The sequence below is a fragment of the Mixophyes fleayi genome, chromosome 2 (assembly GCF_038048845.1).
Source record: "Mixophyes fleayi isolate aMixFle1 chromosome 2, aMixFle1.hap1, whole genome shotgun sequence".
Lineage (NCBI taxonomy): Eukaryota > Metazoa > Chordata > Amphibia > Anura > Limnodynastidae > Mixophyes > Mixophyes fleayi.
In genome coordinates, this window is record NC_134403.1 from 319621218 (window position 1) to 319642719 (window position 21502).

General features: G+C 39.2%; 1 protein-coding gene across 4 annotated transcripts in view; it reads left to right on the forward strand.

Moving 5' to 3' along the window:
- Positions 1-21502, forward strand: part of MYO1C (myosin IC) — a 97777-nt gene that overhangs the window by 19450 nt on the left and 56825 nt on the right. Inside the window, exon 1 of one of the 4 annotated variants that reach the window (XM_075196723.1) lies at positions 19725-20121. The exons of the other annotated variants lie outside the window; for them this stretch is intronic. Coding sequence (XP_075052824.1) covers positions 20104-20121 — 18 coding nt within the window. The 5' untranslated portion in view covers positions 19725-20103. Of the gene's footprint in view, positions 1-19724; positions 20122-21502 lie in introns of those variants that run through there. 4 annotated transcript variants of the gene reach the window in all.

A 21502-nucleotide genomic window follows, 5' to 3' on the forward strand; every position in this document is an offset into this window, starting at 1 on the left:
GCTGTCTAATTATGTCACCAGGATGTGGTGTCTGGTCTTTCTCACACAGGATTAACTTAAACAAAATCTTTGAGTTCTTAGAATACCATTTGAACAGTTATACAAACAAATGAGGTAGAGGAGAGCTGTTGGTTAAATGGGGGAATGGTCTGAGGTTGGTGCATACCACGTTTCATCCATACCACGTTTCATCCATGCCACTGACACTTAAGGAAAGAACGTGCATTTTTCCAGTGCACAATGAGCTGCAAATACTGATTATAGTGCCCTGCGTTTCGCTCACCTGATTGGACACTGTCATTGTAATGGTAACCATTCAAATTCTGTCACTTTGCCTATGTCAGGGAAGAACACAAACCAAATATGTTCCTTTTTTTTTTTTTTTTTTTTTTTTTTGTTTACCAACTTGTGACCAAATACACCTTGTGTAGAGCATCCAACCTTTTTTGAACATTGGGACTCATTTACACAAGTAGATTTATTTATTTTTTTATCTGATTTTGTTATGTGTTTTTAAACACTTTCCACTTACCGAAAGTGTGCTTAAAGGCTCGTAGAAGTGTTTAACGCTTTTGACTTCTTATGGAGTTGTCCACATAGGCAGTTCAATAAATGTATAATTTTGTTTCTTATTGATGGTTTTTGTCAAAAGATCCGGTGTCTTATGCTAGGTATTTAAACCTAACGGAGGGGAAAAAAAATAATAATGCGTTTTCAAAGGAGCCTGCCAAGTAGTTCATCTCTGTTGGAAACATTAGAGACACTTTAATATAAAATTACCTATAAAAACACACAAAGATTTGATTAAATGAACCAAAACTTACAGCACAGTACAATTTGCATACAACATACAGGTTACCCTTCTTGATACGATGATATCAAAGTTGCTTTTTGTTTGATCTAGCTATTGTTTGTACTGATAACTTTTAAAAGCCTGTTCCTGGGAGGTGTTATATTTATCATGCAGGGTCTTCTGGAAGATTTTAGTTGCTGGAAGATGAATGGTACCAGGTACATGGGAGCATTGACATGACATGGGGAGTATATGCATGTTGTCCAGAGACATTCGTTCTTTGCTCTAAGGGTTATTTTACTTTGGACTCATTAAGAGACAGGAAAGGAGGTTTGTGGATTGTGCTACTACATTCTGCTCTGTTGGGATAATGAACATGAGATGGTAAATCTGCATTTGGGATGGGGTTGACCTTGTCGTTCTGCTGCCTAAGGTAGTAACTGAAACTGTATCCTGTGCGTACATTATAAAAGGCTGGTTGGTAGAGCTACCAATTAAGCAGAATCTTAGAACTTTACAGCTAGCAATTCAGCATGTTCTTTGTCAACCCATAAATCCCCTTCCCCTTAAAGGCAGTCAGCTCAGTTTGTCTTATTCTATATCCACCCTCTCAACATGGTGGCACAGAAAGCAAGGTAAACTGGGGAATGATTGCATTTATATATGTGTATATTAAATATTTCTTCAGGTGCTTGTAGGTAACTGTATTTTTTTAAAAACAAATTTATTCTAATTTATTTTTCCACTTGGTGCAATTTGCAAATATACCACACATCCCAATCAACATTTGCTCAGATATTTCAAATGTTAACTAGTACGGCTGTAAAATCTGATTGCACTTAATTGTGTCCCCATTCAGCCTGAGTACCGAACAGCTGTATCCTTCAGCCAAATGGCAGCTAGGTCATTCTGTTTATGGGCACTTTAAGTGCTGGAGTGTGAATACAGGCTTACTATTCTATATGGGTGTGGGGAACACTTTAGAGGTGCGCATATAGCATCTGTAAAAACTAATGCAGAGAATATGGCTTTTACTTCCGGTTGTACCCACCAATTTCTATGGCCTGTTAATGGCTATATATTAGGAAATTAAACCCAATGTGGTTTTGGTGGTGGTAACCAAAACAAAAAAAAGTAAATCGTCCTTGGAAGACACGATCATGGCTTCCTGAACATCTACCCATGTCTACGGCAGGGTCCTTTATCTGTTACATGGAACCAGCTAGCGCTGAATCGCTTTCATTTCTTTTCTTTTTTTTTTGTCCATCTTCCCATGGCAAAAAGGTAAGACAAGTGTTTTATACTGTGTCCATGGCTTGACCGTAGAGCTTGTGTGTAAATAGGTGGACTGAGTACACCAGTGCCAAACACCACAGGGCGGTTTCCTTTATTTGCAGTATGTGGGGGTTATATTTGATTAAGAAAAGCATGTAAGAGGTGTTGCACACTTTAGATGAGTGTCCCACAATTAATCATACTTGACCTAAAATGGTTAACATGATGGAAGGTAGTATGAATTGAAATTCTTGAAAGCTGGTTAATGGTAACAAAAATATGGTAGATAATTGGAAAAGGAACTAGAAACAAGTCCTAAAAAAAAAATATCTCTTACCCTAGTACAGTGTTGGCTTACTTGTGACACTCCAGGTGTTGTGAAACTACAAGTCCCAGCATGCTTTGCCAATATATAGCATCTTATTGCTGGAAGGGTATGCTGGGACTTGTAGTTTCACAACACCTGGAGTGTCACAGGTTAGCCATCACTGCCCTAGTATGACAGACATTTATTTTTACATTCCAGTCTTGGTACAAATAATTTAAAGGGGCATTCTGCTGAAACCATTACTTGATTTATATCAGTGTGCACACATCATGTAGATAAAACATTATTAAGAACCAATCTGTGTATTTTAGTACCTTCTATTTGTCCAGTTTGGCTTACCATAGCGGAATGCTAGATGACGTAGGCGCTTTTTTATTTTTTATGAACCTACAGTTTTACTAAATGTAGGAAGATGGCGTGAAAATAAATCTGTATAGATACACTATATATCTCTGTTCAAAATGAAGGGCTAAGAAGAAAGTGTCAGAGTTGTTAACATTTGTGTCTCTCTCATCGCTCCAGGTATCTAGGCAGCGTGTGGAAGGTATATGCAATAATTGCATGGAGCTACTTGATGTAACTAAGGCAGCAGCTGCCCTGGGCTGAACATTGTGTGCCCTGCATGTGACAAAGCCTGTCTTGTGTTGTTTTTTTAAAAATTTAGTTTCTCTTTATTATACTTACTATGCATTATTTATAAGACACCTATAACTGATTTGCTAATTGTTCACATTGTACCAAATATTATTCTTGGTTATTCAATTGTACAGAATATTCAAGCGGTATTTGTATTTTCCACGTCATAATATTTATAAACCTTTCCAGTTTATTGGCTGCATTACCAGAGAGTGAATTTATACTGTTATATGGGGAAAAAAGAGTCAGCGGTTATGTTTTATGTCTGCATGGGCAGATTAATCGTGCTTTAGAGAAGAAGTTACTCTTGCAAAGTACCTGTACTGTACCACTATGTTTTGGAGGCCACTGATCTGCCATAAACATAGTATTTGCACCTGTCTTTGAAACGGTAAGTGCCATTGTTTAAATGTAATAAAAGGTACTCTGCCATTACTCTGCTCCTAGAGCTGGACCTTTATATTTACGGTATCTCAATGCAGTTGATGTAGTTTACAGCCCAGGACTGCACGCCTGTTTTCTCTATAGAGTCACGCAGGGTCCTGCTCTGTCAGCTGCATTTAGGTAAATTACGCTGAATGCGTCCAGTGTTCAAACACACAGCAAACTCCAAAATGGATTAGCTCCAGTTATCTGCATGGCCACAAATAACTCTGCACTGCAGATGTTTAAATGCTATGTCCCTAAACTATAACCTTGTTCTGCTATATATTGCACTTTGTTCTCTGCAAAAGATAACGTAACACTTTCTGTTCTTGACAGAGTAGGACTGCGGGCATTATGTGGAGACAGTAAAATATTATTCAAATGAAAATATACCACTTTACACAAATCTTTTTACATATAAAAGGTACACACACAATGCATATATATATAGTCCTCATAAAAATTCCTATCTTACGCGCCAGTACTATCATCATCGTTTATTTGTAAGGCGCCATAAAACTAAACAGCGGATAGTCTATAGAACACGTAAGAACAAGTGAGTGACTGCGATGGTGCAGACATAGGGTAGAGAGGGTCCTGTGCCTAAACCCATTAGTCACTAATGCATTTTCTAGGGGTGTCGGACTCCTTCAAAAATATGTGAGGGTGACACAGAGAATGTCACCCAAACCCATAAAAAGAGCAAATGTCTCTTCTGTCCACTCACCAACGGTTCAATCCCTGGTCTCATCATAATAACGTTTGTACATAGGTGCTCCGTGCACTCTTGGGCAGTCAAAGCATATCATTATTAAGAGTTCCAAATTAAACCAAGTGTACATATTATGTTTCCCTGTACTGGGCAGAGCATATAAATATAACTAATCTGCTCTTTGCTATACAGGGTGCAATCTAGTGTGATTCATATACAAATATTATATTTTAAAGTTGGAAGAAATGATTAAAGCTTTGCACAAGTGCTGGGCTCCTTGCTGTGGCTTCCTGCTTTGTGCAGGGAAGAGCCACGTTCCAGCATGGCTAGCTTGCACAGTCCTTTTTAATAACCACACAGATGTGTGGTTGGGGAGACTCTGCAGAGGTTGTATTTAATACTATTGTGCTGATGTTAATGGGTATCTGTTGTATGACACAAACACTGACACAGTGAGGTCAGTCGTTACTTGAGATCTTATAGGTGGCATTCTCATGGGTTTTATAGTTCAAAAGAATGCTGGGGCTGTGTATGCACTGGGTACACTCTAAGCAGGTCAGTGTATAGAATTGAAGTTGTAAAGGGATGCAAAATTTTCCAGACAAAGAAGTAGACCTTCTTAATGTGATAGTTTGTACTCTCGCCACCATAAACTATTGGTAGTCTGGGATTCTAGTTTAAGAGAAGGTTTTTTTTTTTTGCATTTGAACATAAGATGTTTCCTCAAGCTGTCTTCCCTGATTACAATCTTTGGGCGTGGGTGCCTGTACAGTATGTGTACTGTGACCACTAGCTGCACCGAGGTCACACAGGTCAGCAGTGCACTGAGGGTGTACGTCAGTGCTGTCCAAGTTCATGAGGTGAGTACTATGTGCTGCTCACATGCTCAATGCTGGGGATGTTCTTGTAGAAAACCATTTAGCAGACTGACGGCTAGATTGTTCCTCTCGTCAGGTGACTTCAGAATGTAGTTACAGCAGTCCACATTCTATATGTAAAGGTCAGTGGAATGTGACAGTTATAACGTATACCCCTCTGATTTATAACTGCATACTTTACTGTCACATCTACGTGTGAATATGATAAAATGTCTACAGACGGTTAATTAATTTCCCTCTAACTGGGTCCTGTTCACACATGGCAGATGTTGTGAATCCCACATTTTTCCCTTATCTATGAGTATAGGGAGGGAGAGATTACGAAGTGGCAGATACTTATGGGTGAATGTTGCCTCTTATCATTGGTTGCAGTGAGTTTGTGGCCTTGTTGTAGGTACAGTGTGGTGGGTTTTCTCCTTTGACCTGTTGACGTTCCTCCGGCTGGAATTTGCATTTTGCTATCTCGCACCCAGGCTCAGTCTGAGGGCTATACGCTACCAGTGTGTCAGGAATGCTTGCAATGCCAAGAGTCCTCTCTGCAGCGTGTCTGTGATTAGCACCCTGATGGTATTTTTGGAGGAGGCTCCCCTGTGAGCAGATGGATTACTCCTTTAATAAAGCATTCTTTTCCATCACAAATATTCAGGGAGTGGAAGTTTCCTAACCCTGCAATAAGTTATTGGGCAACCTTTAGCTCATCTCTGCCCTTCCCCATGTTAGTGGAATTTCTGATGTTTGAAAAAGGGCACAGTCTATCACACACATTTCTGGCACTCATTCCTTCCTAAGGGACTAGAGCTGTCTTGTTTCCAAAATAAAGCTTCTCGGCGGCTACAATTGCCGGGAGATGCCTCATTGTATTGCAATTCTTAAACCGGACAGATGTTAATGTTTATCATAAAATGCATAGTTTAAGTACAATACAAATTAGGCAGTTACAATTAACTATTTATCATACAAATAGAGAGATGTGATTGTGCTCATGGGCTTCTTCTTTCATTTGTATATGGCTTTTTTTTTCCTGAGTGTATATGGACCCCAGCAAAGTCTTATTGTAGGGTGGGTGTTTTTTTTGCACAATATTTAAAGTTGGAAAACCCTGTTTAGTTGACTGTTCTCTACAAAATTAGAACTCGACCGCTCAAGTTTCTCCAGCTACGCTCCAAACAGTCAACGGCTGGACAAATCGAGAGAAATAGAGATGGATGATTAAAAAGCGGTTATATTTGTGGCTTGGAGACGTCCGTGTAATGAACTATCTTGCAATTACCTCCTAGCAACAAGCGTCGCTGTTATCGGTGTGGTCAGTGTGGATAGCAGCGACGCTGCAGCTTAAAGATCAATTCATTCAATTGTAGCGCAACTCAAGATACCGCTTGTGTCAGACCTTAGACATTCCATTATTAATAGCCAGTAAATTGAGGGTCAACTGGATGAAAAAGTGTAAGTAGTGTGAGTATCCTGAGATGGCCCAACATGAATTATTAAATCCTCCTTCTTTGTATAAAAGCTGCAAACTAAAAAGCTAAAACAATTTTTGCTAGTAGGGGAGGTCAAAACTTAGTGTTACGGTGGCAACAGAAGGAAGATTTTAGATGATTTGCAAGATGACACAAACTGGTACTAGCATTGTTATATGAGGAGTAAAACGAGGTCTTGTTTTAAGTATGATGTTTGGTATAGGATGATTTGCTGAAAGCCTTCTAGTACATTTGTTTTGCTGATTTTCACCACACACATTGTGACATGATTGTAACCCCTTGTGTATGTGAAATGTGCATTGCCATGCGAGGGGTGATCTATCTATGTATTTCTTTTATAGCCATATCGGTCAGCCTTTTGGTTTAGTGCAGTTGTGGCAGAGCTGCACTTGGTCCATGGGCCGGGCAGCGGTGTTGAAAGCTTGGGACAAATGTGTCTCCAGAGTGGAGACCTGGGGGTGCCGATAATCACGGGTCATGCACGTTAATAATGTGATTATGTTGGCACCTGGCTCTTTTGACCACTTTCTTTTATGCACCACCCTTATTCTTTGCCCTGGCCTTTTGGCTGCGCGAGAATGTTTATAAGCAGCCCAGCCATTAGGCTGCAGCCGTAGCCACTTGGCACGGTTTAATTTTCTCTGTTTTGTTACGTTTATGGGTTTTTTTTTCTCACAGATTATGGGGGTGTGGGTATGCCCTTACGGGCTCCGTTCCAAAAGATCTATGGGAGGCTGTGTGGCCCTTAGGCTCCGGGCCTCATGAATCCATTGTTTTCCCTCCCTTCTGTGGGTTGGGCTGTTGTCGTTCCTGGGTGAAGCTTCGGCAAAAGGGAACCCCCTAGCCTTGCCCCCTAAGAGACCTTTTGCTTCCGGGGGTTTGAGGATTAGGGCCCTTCCTTTCTAGAGCACTTTTTTGGATCTTGCACCTTTTTTTCACACTATAGGGCACGAAAGCACATCTCCAGGCTATCAATTAAAAACAAAAAACAAAACTCTTATTGTGTCTTCTATTGTGGGCAGTCATGATGTTTTTAGTAGGAGTTACTGTAATCTCTATATAGACCATACACAAAAAAGATAAATCAATATCTCATCTATACGCTTATGCAAGCAAAAACAATTTGATTTGTCAGGGATGTGTGATATACTTTCACAAATATATGGCAGCATGTAGTGAGAATAACTGAGTAAAAGGCATTGATCTGACATATAGTTTACCCTCCTATATAATATACTTTAGGTAATATTTGTTTCCTTTATTTCACTCATTATGTTAACATTTTATTTGGTTTTTTTTTTTACCCTTTTTTAAAAATAGAAAAAAATGTTTATCTGGAGCAATGAGTATTGCACAGACGGCATGCATGTCAGACTATGGCTGGCTGAACAAGCAGCAGGGAGAGAGCCTATTACATAAGTCATTATATACAATTCCCAAGTGTCTCTTTAATAATTAATTTGGTTTTCCCTAAGTATTAATGTTAACTACAAGGTGAGAGGCTCCATTACTTATTCAGAAGCTGTTACTGTTCATGTATATTTATGTATGCTTTCTATTTTTATTTCCGTATGTTGCTAGGTCAGTCTTGATCTAAACCTTAAAATGATTATTGGAAACCACTACGGTAATATAAAAGATTGAAGTGATTTTGAAAGCTGGAGTTGTAAAAATAAATTGGTAAGCCTTGCGGGGACTTGCATATTTTATTTTATATAATTTATTTTTTTTTATATTTTTTTTGGGTGGCATTGATCCACGGGTAAGGATAATCATAATGAAAGATAAAGAAAAAAAATAGTCCTAGGGCTAGATTTACTAAACTGTGGGTTTGAAAAAGTGAAGATGTTGCCTATAGCAACCAATCAGATTCTAGCTTTCATTTATTTAGTGCATGCTACAAAATGACAGCTAGAATCTGATTGGTTGCTATAGGCAACATCTTCACTTTTTCAAACCCACAGTTTAGTACATATACCCCCTAGACTTAAATAAGAACTTTTAAAAACAATGAACAAAATTGCTCAGTCTTTTTATATACTGTTCCTCTGTATTAGATGACACATATTTCAGAAGTTGGGGAAATATTGCCCCTAAAGATAATGCTGGCATTTAAAATTTGGGATGATATCATGTGATTTTTTTATTTTTTTTCTTAATGTGAGTGGCTACAGCATTCTTAGACCACTGTTCATTTTCTACATTGTTTTGTCCACCTCTGCCTTTATGATTAAAAGATCACACATAAGGGATTGTTGAGTTTGACTTGTATTAAACGGTTCCATTTGACTGTCCCCAGAAGGATAAATTGAAAGTTACACAACAATGCTTTTGTTCCATGTAAACTGCCCTCAGACATATTTTGTATGTACTATCCACACATTCTATAAAGCTTTATGTTCCCTATTTAGATCTCATGGTAAGGACCGTGAGCTTCCAGAGATCAGGTCTGAATGAGTGGGTACATAATGGTGGGAATTTATGTAAACTGGTAAGTGTACAAAGGTTCTGTAAGCCACAGCAGCCAATCGGATTACGTCATTTTTGTAGGTTAGAGAAAGCCAGCATATATATAATTTGGTTGGTCTAGGATCTCGTGTACACTGGTATCTCTAAAGCAACAGATTCCTCAAACACGAAATGCCTTGTTAAGGATACCATTCTAGCATTCTAGACCCTTTATCATTCTGCCCTCCAAACTCCTACATATACAACATGTATGTATTTGCAGCACCCGAAATGTCGATGTCCATGGAATTCTGTACACTCTTAAGCTCTTGCCAACTAATGCAAATACCATCATTTTATTCAAGAACTTTTGATATGTTGCCTTTAGATCTCTCATCCGTAACACGTGCACCAATTATCATACTTTCCCCAATGTAGATACTGCTGTAGATTGTACCACTGGGGAGTTCCTTGGCCATGTGTGTTTGGTGTTTCATGACTTGGCCAACATTTGAACAAATGGAAATATTTGCGGTAACAGGTGAAAAATGGCCACATACTGTCAGTGTGAAGACACGTCTAGTACTATATAAATCATTGCATGAAATTAGCACAGATGTCAGTGTGTCCAACGATTACAAGGACGTAGCTGGATAACAGTGTTGAGAAATTGTTCATTCCTGTAATAGTGTAAGAAAATTCATGAAATGGTTTACATTTTTTTTTAGATAAGAATTTCAGGGAGAAGGACAAATGGGAATTGAAAAGTAAACATTTCTAACTGAGATTATATGTAGGTACCGTCGAGTAACAAAGTATTTGCTCGTGAGATTCCATACATGTTGTCACAATCAGTAAATCTGGGGATAGGCAGCCCTTTGGCACTTCATGTTATTTAATCTCTTTATAGTGTCAGTAATAACCCTTAATCTCAGTGATAAATTAAAACAATGCATTTAATCAAAGAAACGCCTATCTGTAATGGCATATCAGCAGGTAATTTAGTGTAAGATAAATAAGTGTTACAAGCCATAAGAAAACAAATCTTACATGGAAGAAAGAAGGTGCTGGGGCCGCAGGTGAAGGCTCGGAGCTAGGGCCACTGCTTACCCATCATTGGTCTAAGTGTTCCGATTGGAAAGAAGGTGTAAGCGTCACTCTTGTCAATATCTTCTGCAGTAATAACACTTATAGAGTCCCCTCCCCCATATTATTTATGGAAGGTTTAAGATCTATGACATTAACATAACATCCCATTAGAGAGTCTCTCTGGACCTCCTACATAACAACTACATGTGGAATGCAGCACGCTGACTTCTGCTGCTGTGGATTGTGCGTTTGTACCAACTTGCCTTTTTATACACAAGGGTCCTCTTATTGGCCTCCTCTCTGTTCATTGTTCGCAATCTGGAGACTGTTGTTTTTCTCAAATTAATTATCTGTCATATTTTAAGAGCCCTAGACGGTATCAGCCTGCAAGATAGCTAGCCAGAAGACGACACTAACTTTGCAACGGTTTGCTGATATTGTATCAATAGATTTTCGGAACTTAGGGGCTAGATCTGTGGTGGAACTTTAATATTAAAATGCGAATGTGCAGTAACAGATCTCCTTTCTCTGTAAAAGTGGACCGGTCACACACAACACCCCCCCCCCCCAAAAGTACTTGAGTTTTGTTACCCATCTGCATAGGCTATGATGAAACTAGGGGGTTGTATCTAGCGCCTCTTTGCAAACAGTCATAATTTCAGTCCTTTTTGAGGATTATCAACTCCCTCCACATAGATCATTGTTGCACATCTCTTGCCACTAGTCCATGACCCCAACATGTTGTATATCAAGAGAAATTATTCAACCTCCATAAGATTGACAGGAGATTTTTGGGAGAAAATAACTGGATTGTAGGGAACTGAACAGAAGGTCTGGGCTTTGTAGCACCATCATCATTGAAAAGTCCTATAACAAGATATTTTATACCGTAACTTTCTACCTTAATATCACAAAAAGACAACCCCAAAGGGCGATTCAGTTCTGTGCGAGTTGCCTCACACATCATTTTTCAGGGTGTAATGTACCAGTGATCAATTCAATTACAAGTTTCTCAGTACTCGCAACTGAAAATATGTCTTGAATTTGCTCCTATTCACCCGTATCTCCTCTTGAGACACTGCACATCTCTCTAACGTAACGCAACACTGCTTGCAAACGGCAGGTACAGTATGTGTTAAGGGAAACACTTTTTTTAGTTTTTGTTAGAAAACACATGTGTATAAAGTCTTTGGTTAATGACTGCATTGTGTGCTTTATTTTAGCCTGTCTAATCATTTCCATTGTTAGCCATATATTTTTTGTGGGAAGTACAAATATTTTCCATATTCTGTGCAGATGAAAGAGTAATGTTACAATCCCAGGGCCCCTTCTCCCCCTTCCCCTTATACCTAGAAGGGAGAAAAGCCTCTTATTCTTAAAGCAAGGTTTTGTTGTTGCAGCTGAGAGCTCTAGAAATTCCAGTTACCCCAGCCAGCCAGGAAAGCAGCAAGTGTATGCCAAACATTTGGAGCTGAGCTGATAGCTCTTAAAGGAAGTACACTGCAAGTTTCCTGTTGGCTTACACATTCTGTGGCATGAAATACGTAATCATGGAATAGTTGAACAGGTTGTAACCCATCTCCACACCCCCCCCCCCCCCCCCCCATTATTGAGTGTTTGTAATTTGTCATAGCAATTTGCAACTAATTAGCATCTATAATTTCATCTTCCTAATCGACACTCTGGGTCTGCAGGTTACCATTAGCTTATGAATAATTATAGAGATAAAATGATATAGTTGATTAACCAGTCTACCTGAGGTTACATATGAAACAATATCTTAAAGGGCAGGAAGGAGGTGTCAGAGGATTTTGAAAATGGAAATAAGGATCTGTAATTTTATATCTCTAGCTATTTTGTTCCTGATCTTATCCCAGTTATACATAACCATTGCACCTCTCCGTAAAAGTGTGTACATAAGTAGGACAACATTAGTTATGGTTGTTTATAAGTTGTGATTTAGTTGACGTGCCCAATCCTATACAATAGGAAATTTGTGATCATGTCAGGGAGTCTGTGTAAATTGAGTACAAACTAAATTGGCCAATAAATTAGTTACACGTGTAAACCACGGGTCTTTTTTTTTTTTTTTTTTTTTTGCCAAACTTTTCCAGACATTGCATAGTGTGTGGAGAACCAAGCGATCCATATCCAGTTGAGCTTGACTGGACAAGACGGAACATCTGTGAGATGATGTGGTCGACCCAGGAAAGAGGCGTAAACGCTATATGATCCAGTCATTGGACTTTCCCCCAGACGGACTAATCTGTCCAATTTGACCCTATGGGGGAGATTCAATTGCTGGCAATTTACGCTAGGACTCTCTGCTCATTTTTCCTCGCACCTCTATGGGGCGCAAGGATTTCAGCCATAACATTGGTGTGAGGTGTCTGGATTTTCCAGAGACGCCTTGTGCCGAATTGTATTTCCCCCTAAATGTTTGGCCAAACTGGCTGAAAATCTGGTCATTTTTGCGTTCAAGGGGAGTGGCAAGTTTGAGTACTGTGGCTAGTATTTTAATATATTTCTATAAAGCAGAATATATTTTGTTATATTCTGTCAATGTTTCGAGCCATGACATGCAATTAAAGCAGCAATCCCACATAGGAGTTTGTCTTCTACAAATCTTTATCTCCTTTTCTAAAGCTTTCTGGTTGGCTGACAAAAATGGTTGTCAGATAGTCTGCGTGCTGCACAGGCTTACAGCTCTCTGCATATCATGTGATGGGAGAAGAGGGATGTCACAGTACAGACAGGCTGTGGTACATCCTGAGCTCTCTGCTCACTACATCATGCGTCATGTAATTGTGGTTGCCATGGTAGTCCAGAATCCTATATCATCTGCAGCTTGAATAAAATAAAAGAGAAAATTATAAATTCCAACATTCTTCTTGTAGCCCCAAGAGTGGTACCCTCTCTCATAGTGTTTTTAATTTTGTGATTTTTGTGGGTTGCAATTATGTAAATTTGTTGTATTTACAGTATTTTGTCACCCTTGTGGCGCCTTAAAAAATATAATTGCAATTGCTTGCCATAGTAATGTATGTATAAAAAAGACTTTTTTTTTTTTTTTTTTTTTTAAATGGGACTGCTGCTTTAAAGTGAAAACCAAAATACTTAATGTGCATGAAGTAATAAATTGAGTGCTTTTACTACTCCTCATTTGTATAGTCTTGGCATTTGCTCACTGGAATTGTAATATTCCATCGGATAGTTTTGTGCTTTCAGGAAACTCCTATGGTAACTACAATTCTTTGCTCCTATTTTATTTATTTTCAATGTAAGATGAGAACAGGTAATTTAACTAAATTCTATTATATCATCGGTGTTCGCATCCAGTATTCTGTGGAGCATATTCAATTGGCCGCGTTACTGTCAAAACTACTTACTACAGCAATAGTGCGCATAATTACTGTTCGTACGGTAATTTCATCGCTGGCTTTTTGCTCACGGCCCCCTGAGCTGCAAGCAGAAATCAGTGTTAACTACCGTATTAATGGTAATATGCCTAATGCTGGGGTGGCAGGGGTAATTGAATTCCCCTGAGAGACAGGCTCGGCGAGGCAGGTTCAATTGGCTGCGTCACTGTAAAAGTAACGCGGGCTGTGCACTATTATTGACGTTACGGTAATAGTACACATAATTACCGTTAATACTGTAATTTCAATGCCGGCTTTTTGCTCGCGCCAGAAAGCTTAAAGTTCCCTATTAACTTTAACGCTGCGTTAGTCGCGGATGAATCAAATCTGCCCCAGCACATTTGTTCTGTTAGAAATTTTTAAAACTGCTTGTAAAAGCTTGCTCTGGTTTCTTGGTATTCATTAGTGTAGTATTGTTAAGCAATATTGTTTTTTTTTGGGGGGGGGGGGTGTTTGTGGGTGACTAAATAAAAATTTAGATTTTAAAGAAATGTATTTTTATTTTTTTTTGGTTATTCAGGACCAGATTGCAAACAGTTTATGCTTGACCTGGCCTTATATAGTAATTTCTCATGATAAGATACCATCCCCTGGAATTGTGTTCATGGAGGAGGGAGGAAATCCTGTTTCCTCCAACTTTGGAGCAGGAACTTAGCAGCATTCACCATAAGGGCATCTGTCGTAACCCTTTTGATGCCAGAAGAGCCTGCCTTGCATTTGGACATGGGCAGTGACATCCTTCAAGGTCACAGTCGGTGTATTCGAGAGCAATGCAAAACTGTAGTGTATATCTCTTCTGCAGCTTCCACTTCCCTAACAACATCCACATAATCTGCATACAAATAGTGTTTACATGTTGTCATATCTGCTGTACTATTTAAAATGTTCGTGCATATTTTTCTTCTCTTTATTCTTCTATATTCTCTATATTTAGGCATTGTGAGCATTACACCGTGCAATAGGGCACTCTCACTGGCAGCAAGCTGTAGTTGAACTATAATTTCCCTGCCCCTCTGTAGATGCTTTGGACTTGACTGCTGCCAGGGGTGTATAAAAGGGGTACTTGTTACTATATGGGTGCTATTTGTAAAGGAGCATGCAAGCAATGCAATCCACCTGTCTTTCCAAGAAAGATTTATACCATATGCTTAAGACGATAACTGCCATTTAATTCCCCTAAAAGCATGAAGTCCACCAACCTGAGAAACTAAGAGCCCCTGGCAGTGAATCGTAGCTACACAGGGATGTGTTACCTGCAGGCCCCAGTGATCCAGCGACACCCTTACCCACAGCTAGGGCATAGGCCCCAATGAGAGTCCCCTCTCTCAGCCAGCAATGACATATCAAAGATGTAGTAAATGCATCTTGAATCAAGATAACCGTATAATAGAAATCCTACCCTGGAATTATGGGTATGCAGAATCCACATAAAATGTACCCATAAAAGTGCTGATTTACTCTGGCTTTTTGGGTACGGGATGCAGGTCCTCCTTTTTCACTGTATACTGTAATTGTGAATATAGAGAAACATTTTTGTTAAAGTTTCTATGGAGTAACACTGAAATGTCACCATTGTTTTAGGAGTTTGGTTCTCTTTAAGATATGTATCTGTCACTTCTACGTGTTTCAAATCCACCATAAGGATAGTGCAGAAATGATCCTATTAAAAGAATCAATGCAGACTGTTGGACTCTGACATTTCCATCTGGTCTGCCATTGGGGTCCTTGGTCATGTCTGTGGCCTGCAGATAATCAGATCTGTTTGAAAAAATTGTCATAACTTGACAATCAAATTTTATGTTGAGCTGATGAGTGTTTGTCTGGCCTCTTTATGACCTAATACGCAACATCTTTGATTTGCTGTTTGTGATCAATTCATTCTAAAAAAATTCCCCAAATACAAACATAAGTGACCAAATTGGATGTGATCCGACCTGTGAGCTCTTGGACGAGTACGTAGATTCATTTCGGCTTCACTGGGGCCTGTTGGTGAGGTTCCAAGAGGTCTGTGTAGCGCCTGTGACCCTAGCAGGCCACACATGCGCTTTAGGTAGGTCCCCTGCTGGCAGAGAACTACATCTCCCAGCATGCAGTGGGGACGGGGAGCGTGGGAAGGAGCAATTTCAAACAGCAGTTGGGGATTCCGAGAGGCACTCGGGGAGGCAGACATCCTGAGGGAGTCCTCTGCAGCCTGTTAGATGTGACAGCACGCCTGGCAATCTAATTTTATTGGATTATTATTGTGCATTCTGCTATTATTGGTGTCACAATCTCTGCCGTATTAACTGCCTGACATTGGTGAAGATTTCTGCGTATAGAACCAGTTTTAACCACTATTTGGATTGTTCATTGTATTGAAAAAAAAAATAGAAAATATTATTGATAGGTTGCCATAATGCTCTGCTGTGCTGGACATTGAGGAAAACAGGATATACATAAACCAGGGACATACAAGGTAGGCAAAATAAATGCAGACATGAAAACAAAGGATAGGGAGGACCCTGCTCATAAGAGCCTACACTCTAAGTGGAAGGTGGCACAGCTGGAAGAAGGAGGAAGTGTGTAGAGTAGAGATGGAGACGGTAGTGAGGGTGTATTGGTGTGTGTAGTATGGGGTGGGGGGGTAGGGTAAGCGCTAATAAAGAGGTGGGCTTTCAGAGAGCGTATAAAGATTAAAAGCTGGTTGGAGAGTTTGAGGCATGGTAGGTAATCCCATAAGTGGGTAGCGGCGTGTGAGACGTCTTGTAGTAGATGCTGAGTGGTGGTTACCAGCGGAGATCAGAGGTAGGTCTAGAGTGATATGAGATGTATGAAGGGTCGTGTTATTGAGGGCTTTGTATGTAAGGATGAGGAATTGGATTCTGGAGAACACATGAAGCCAGGGTAGGGATTAGCAAAGTGCAGTGGCAGATGTAGACTGGCATGGGAGGAGATCAGTCTTGCTGCTGCATTTAAAATTAATTGAATTTGTTATATTCTGTCAATGTTTTCAAGCCAATGACATGCATTTGAAGCAGCAATCCCACATAGAAGTTTGTTTTTTCTACAAATCCTTATCTCCTTATCTCTGGTTGGCTGACAAAAATGGTTGTCAGATACTGTCTGCCTGCTACATTTAAGATGAATTGAAGCGGGGATAGATGGGTGAAGGGAATGTCCAATAGGAGGTGGTTGCAGTAGTCATGGCGGGAGATGATGAGAGTCGAAAACATGGTAGCATCTTGGGTAAGAAAAGGCCACATTGTTGCAATATTTCTAAAGTGGTGACGGAGAGACTGAATGAGGAATACAGATACTGTGCAGTCAGCTTGTTAGGGTGTGAAATGATTGGTAAAAGCTGCATAGCAAGTGAAACATTTTGCATATATATGTGGGTTATTACAGAATGTCTTTCATATTGGCTCAACCTGTAGTTTGAGTTTAGTTATACATTTTATGTCTTACACTCATCTTAAAGGTTAGTAATATATTTTCTCGGGTGGGTGCATTGAGTTCCACAAGAAAACTCAGGATCTATGTGAACTTATAGACAGTTTAGATGAATTTATAGATCTTGAAGCAGATCTCTCCACGCCTGGCTCTCTGATATAGCCACAGACTCGTTTGCATTCACTTTTTCCAGTGCAAACATATTTTCCCCATAAAAGGAAGTGAAGGTGCCGAGGAGAGCTAGGCACTGAGAGGGAGAAAGTTACTGCTTCCAGAGTGACTGTTCAGCTGGGTTTGTACTGCTAGCCTGCATGAATATTCATGAACATAAACGCTCTTCCCTCAGTGTTATCAAACATCTATGATGGAATATGATAAAGTTCCATATGTCCGGATGTAGCACACCCTATCAGTGCGGATTGCAGTTCCTACTGTGCTTGCCAATAGGATTTTATTTTATTCTGTCAGCTAGTAGCATGTTTAAAATGTCCCTGTAGCATTTGGCTACTGCTGTACCACATAAAGTCAGTCTGCCTAGCTTGTATATAATATAGTAAACGCATGACAACATGGTGTGACTTTGATCAGTCCTATATGTACATTGAGTGGGCACTTTATTAGATGCATCTGTCGGCTGTTCACGGACTGTAACCTGTCTGTTCCTACTTAGCAGTCGTGCATCACCTTCTGCTAGACCAGTGTTGGCTAACCTGTGACCCTTCAGGTGTTGTAGTTTCACAAGTCCCAGCATACCCTTCCTGTAATAAGCTGCTATATATTGGCAAAGCATGCTGGGACTAGTAGTTTCGCAACACCTGGAGTGTCACAGGTTAGCCAACACTGTGCTAGACCCATGAATCAATGATTTGTTTTTTATGCGCTCGTATTTACACTGTATTTATTACTAAATAAAAGGTATTGGGCACAATGTTATTGGAGCATGTAATACAGTCCATGTTTTGAATGTGTTCTGGACTCTAAAAACCCTCAATTTGCACAGTAAGGATTGCAGTAATGAAGTATATTACATGATTGCTTGGTGCCACGTAGTGATAGGTGAGTATTGAATATTGGCATGGTATCATAATATAACTGTGTAATGTTGATTGCATACTATAACGAGTAAAAGAGATGTGCTGAAAACTAGTGAAATGATACAATGTCTCCCTCCTTGTTGTGTAAACAGGTACACTTTAATAATATTATATCACTAATTTATCAGTCTTGTATAGTATTGTCATAGTTTTGCAAAATATCATAGGGGCCCACCATGCTTCCCTTGTCTCCTAGAGTAAATACTGCAGTCTCCTGCTCTTTGTCATACGCTTTCTGGGCAGGTACCAACTGTAGGGTGTATCCTGGTTGGACCTGTTATCACTGCCTTAATATTGTTTAACCCTTAAGACACCAAGACATTGGTTTATTTTAAGGGTTAAAATACGATTTGTCTAATTCTCTTTAAAGTAAACAATTTATTTGTTTTCTAGGCCACAATGGTTTGTTTTCAAACCAATTGCCTGAAAACTAGATCTCATTCACCCTCATTCTCATGGAATGCCACTATTTTTTTTATTTTATTTTTGTCAGGGGTTCCCTACATTGGAGTGGTTTTTCAGATAAAGAATAATTACACTGAATTCTTTTGAAGGTAATGACCATGATATTATTTGTGCAATTAGCCCTATTTTTTGCAGTCATTATATGGACATATCTAATTGCTGCCTACTGCAAGTATTTGCTGTCCAGCACAAGAGATCCTTGTAAATCATTCAAAATTATAATGCGCTTCTTTAATAATATGTCCAAACAAGGAAATATTTTCCAATGAGATGCCTTTGGTAGTGGAGCCCCCCTCTGACACCCTGACTACTACTTCTAGTCATTGCAGCTGATAACTCTCTGGATAATGGCTCCCATCTAATCCTTTTAACACATAGATATGACACCTGACTCAGAGAAATGTATACAAAAGCTAAAAGCCAGCAATTTTATTACCCAGGTAATGTCCATCAAAATAATGCAAGAAAAGTTAACTGTATCGCATCTAGGATTGCTCAACCGCCGATCACTAAAATTGCTATAATGTGGTATATTGTGCGTGTGTGAAATTTTCATATATATATATATATATATATATATATATATATATATATATATATATATATATATATATATATATATATATATATATATGTGTATATATATATATGTGTGTATATATATATATGTGTGTATATATATATATATGTGTATATATATATGTGTGTGTGTGTATATATATATATATATATATATATATATATATATATATATATATCAGTATACTATGTTTAATTAAACAAACCATAACAATTTTAAAAACTGCTTAATGAATGCTAGTGTATTTAATACTGGCTGACACCACACAGTGGCTTCCTGCACTATAAGTATGCTTCAAGTTCTGAAGGAATAAGTGGTTTTGAATTATCTGCGTTAGTGACATGACATAAGCAGCTTGTGTTTTCCATTATTTGAATGATTTCCCGATATACGTGTTCAAACTAGGGGGCTGTAGTAGTTTAACAATTTAGGAATATGTGAGCAAAAAAATGTGTTGGCTGCTTTCTCTCTGACTTCTTCACCTGCAGGAATCTTTTGGGATGTGGGTTAGCTCAGGCGATTTACAGCAAAGAGAAATGTGCAGCAACTTGCAGGAACTGGAGGAGTGTGGGGCCGGCCAATCACAAGCTCCAATTCCCCGTCTTGTGTGTTTATTAGGTTTGGGCTCCAGCCCAAGATTCCCAGCCCTTTTTTATTCCTTCTTTTCATTCCTGTCTTTCTCTGCCAGTGACGCCTGAAGTCGGTCTGGAAGCAGATTTTAGTTATTTTTTTTTTCCACTCTGGGAATGAGCCTGTAATGCTGCTCCTTTCTGCTAAGTTCATATTCACATAAGCTCCAGGCAGGTCTGCAGTGCTACTGGAGCTGTTTCTACTGTGGATATGCATTACACTTTTTCCCCCCTTCCCATGAAGCTGGATTAATACAAGATGTGCTTCTACCTGGCTCTTTAAGTCTGGACCTTTTTCTACTGGTTTTACAAATGCTGTCTCTCAGGATTTGACAAAGGGGAAGTTTACCTGGAAACGAGCTGCTAGCTACAGTCGCTCACAAAGTCTTTCAATTTAGATTCGTGTCATTTGACAGTGGGAATGAAGTACAGAGCAGCGGTGAGCTTTAACTAGCTGGTTTCAGGGGTGTCTGCTGGGGTTTGGGACGATCATTGTAGAACATTGTGTGGATGTGGCCTTCAACATATTGTAGAGGAGAACATTTGTTCCGCTCTCTGTATAAGAAAAGCGGTGATGTATTCTGATGTGTATGAAGTTTGGAAAACTGATCAGCCTAAATAATTTGTAGCTGCTGTTTCTATAAGGGGGAGCTTGTATGTAACAGCAGAAGGAACAAAACTGGTGCAGTGGAAAAAATGTCAGAGCTGCTTTCTCCTGTCCATAATAGATGTGGAAATATTGTACATGTATCACAAGATACGCTGCACAAAAGAAGTGTTCAATTCATTATATGTTGCCCTCTTTCTGTTATCCTTCCTATACACACACATATACTGTATGTATAAATTCCAGTAGAAACTATATATGCATAAACCGTGAGCGTTCATGTCATCACTTAACGTGGTTTCCCATGTGTGCTTATTACTGCTCTATATAGCATCCTGTGATCTCTTTAGTATTTAGTCATCTGTATGCTGTGTGGGTGTGTTTTTATGTTGTCTCGCTCTGCCTGTGTCTTTGTCCTAATCAGTACTTTCCCCTATAATGCATTTTGCAAACTTCTTTGGACTTGTTCCTATTATTTTATGCAGCTTTCTTCAGGGGCTTTTTTGTCCCATAAAACTGTGGACATCTTTCTGACCTAGTCCTGTTTTACACTCCTGTTTCTTGCCATCTTTCATTGACAGTCTTCCTAGATTAACCTTGTGTGCCATTCTCTCTCTATCTAATGTGCATTCCAGCCATCTCCTCTTATTTCAGCCTATGAATGTTTGGAGTTGGGAGTTTTGTCCAGGCTTCTTGATTATGGTGCCAAATTTTAAGTTTCTTTTCTAAGTATACCATACTCCGACAATAGGCTGGTACTCTGATAAATAGGATATGGCTGCTGGGTAATCTGGCTATGTGGATTTTGGACAAGGTACATTTGATTGTTTTACCACCTGGTACTTTTGGCTATATGACCGATTCAAGGCCTGATTCTGAAACTGCATCTGTCTTTTTTTCCATGGTTGAGTCCCTTAGGTTTTTTTTAAAAAAAATATTTGTGGTGCATGTTACATATGAAAGAGCTGCTTCTGTGTTCTCATAAATTGCATGGTTTGTTGCAGGAGTGTTTTCAGGTTATGTGTAAGATTCACGAGAAGAGGGGTAGTTGGACAAACCACTGCATATTGATCTCTGTACTTAAAAATACAAAACAAAAAAAAAAAAATACTCATTCTCATTTCATTATCACCCCCCCCAAGAAAATACTGCATTTGTTAAACCAGGATATACTGTGTGTTTGTAGATTTTACTTTTGAAAGTGGGTGTGTCA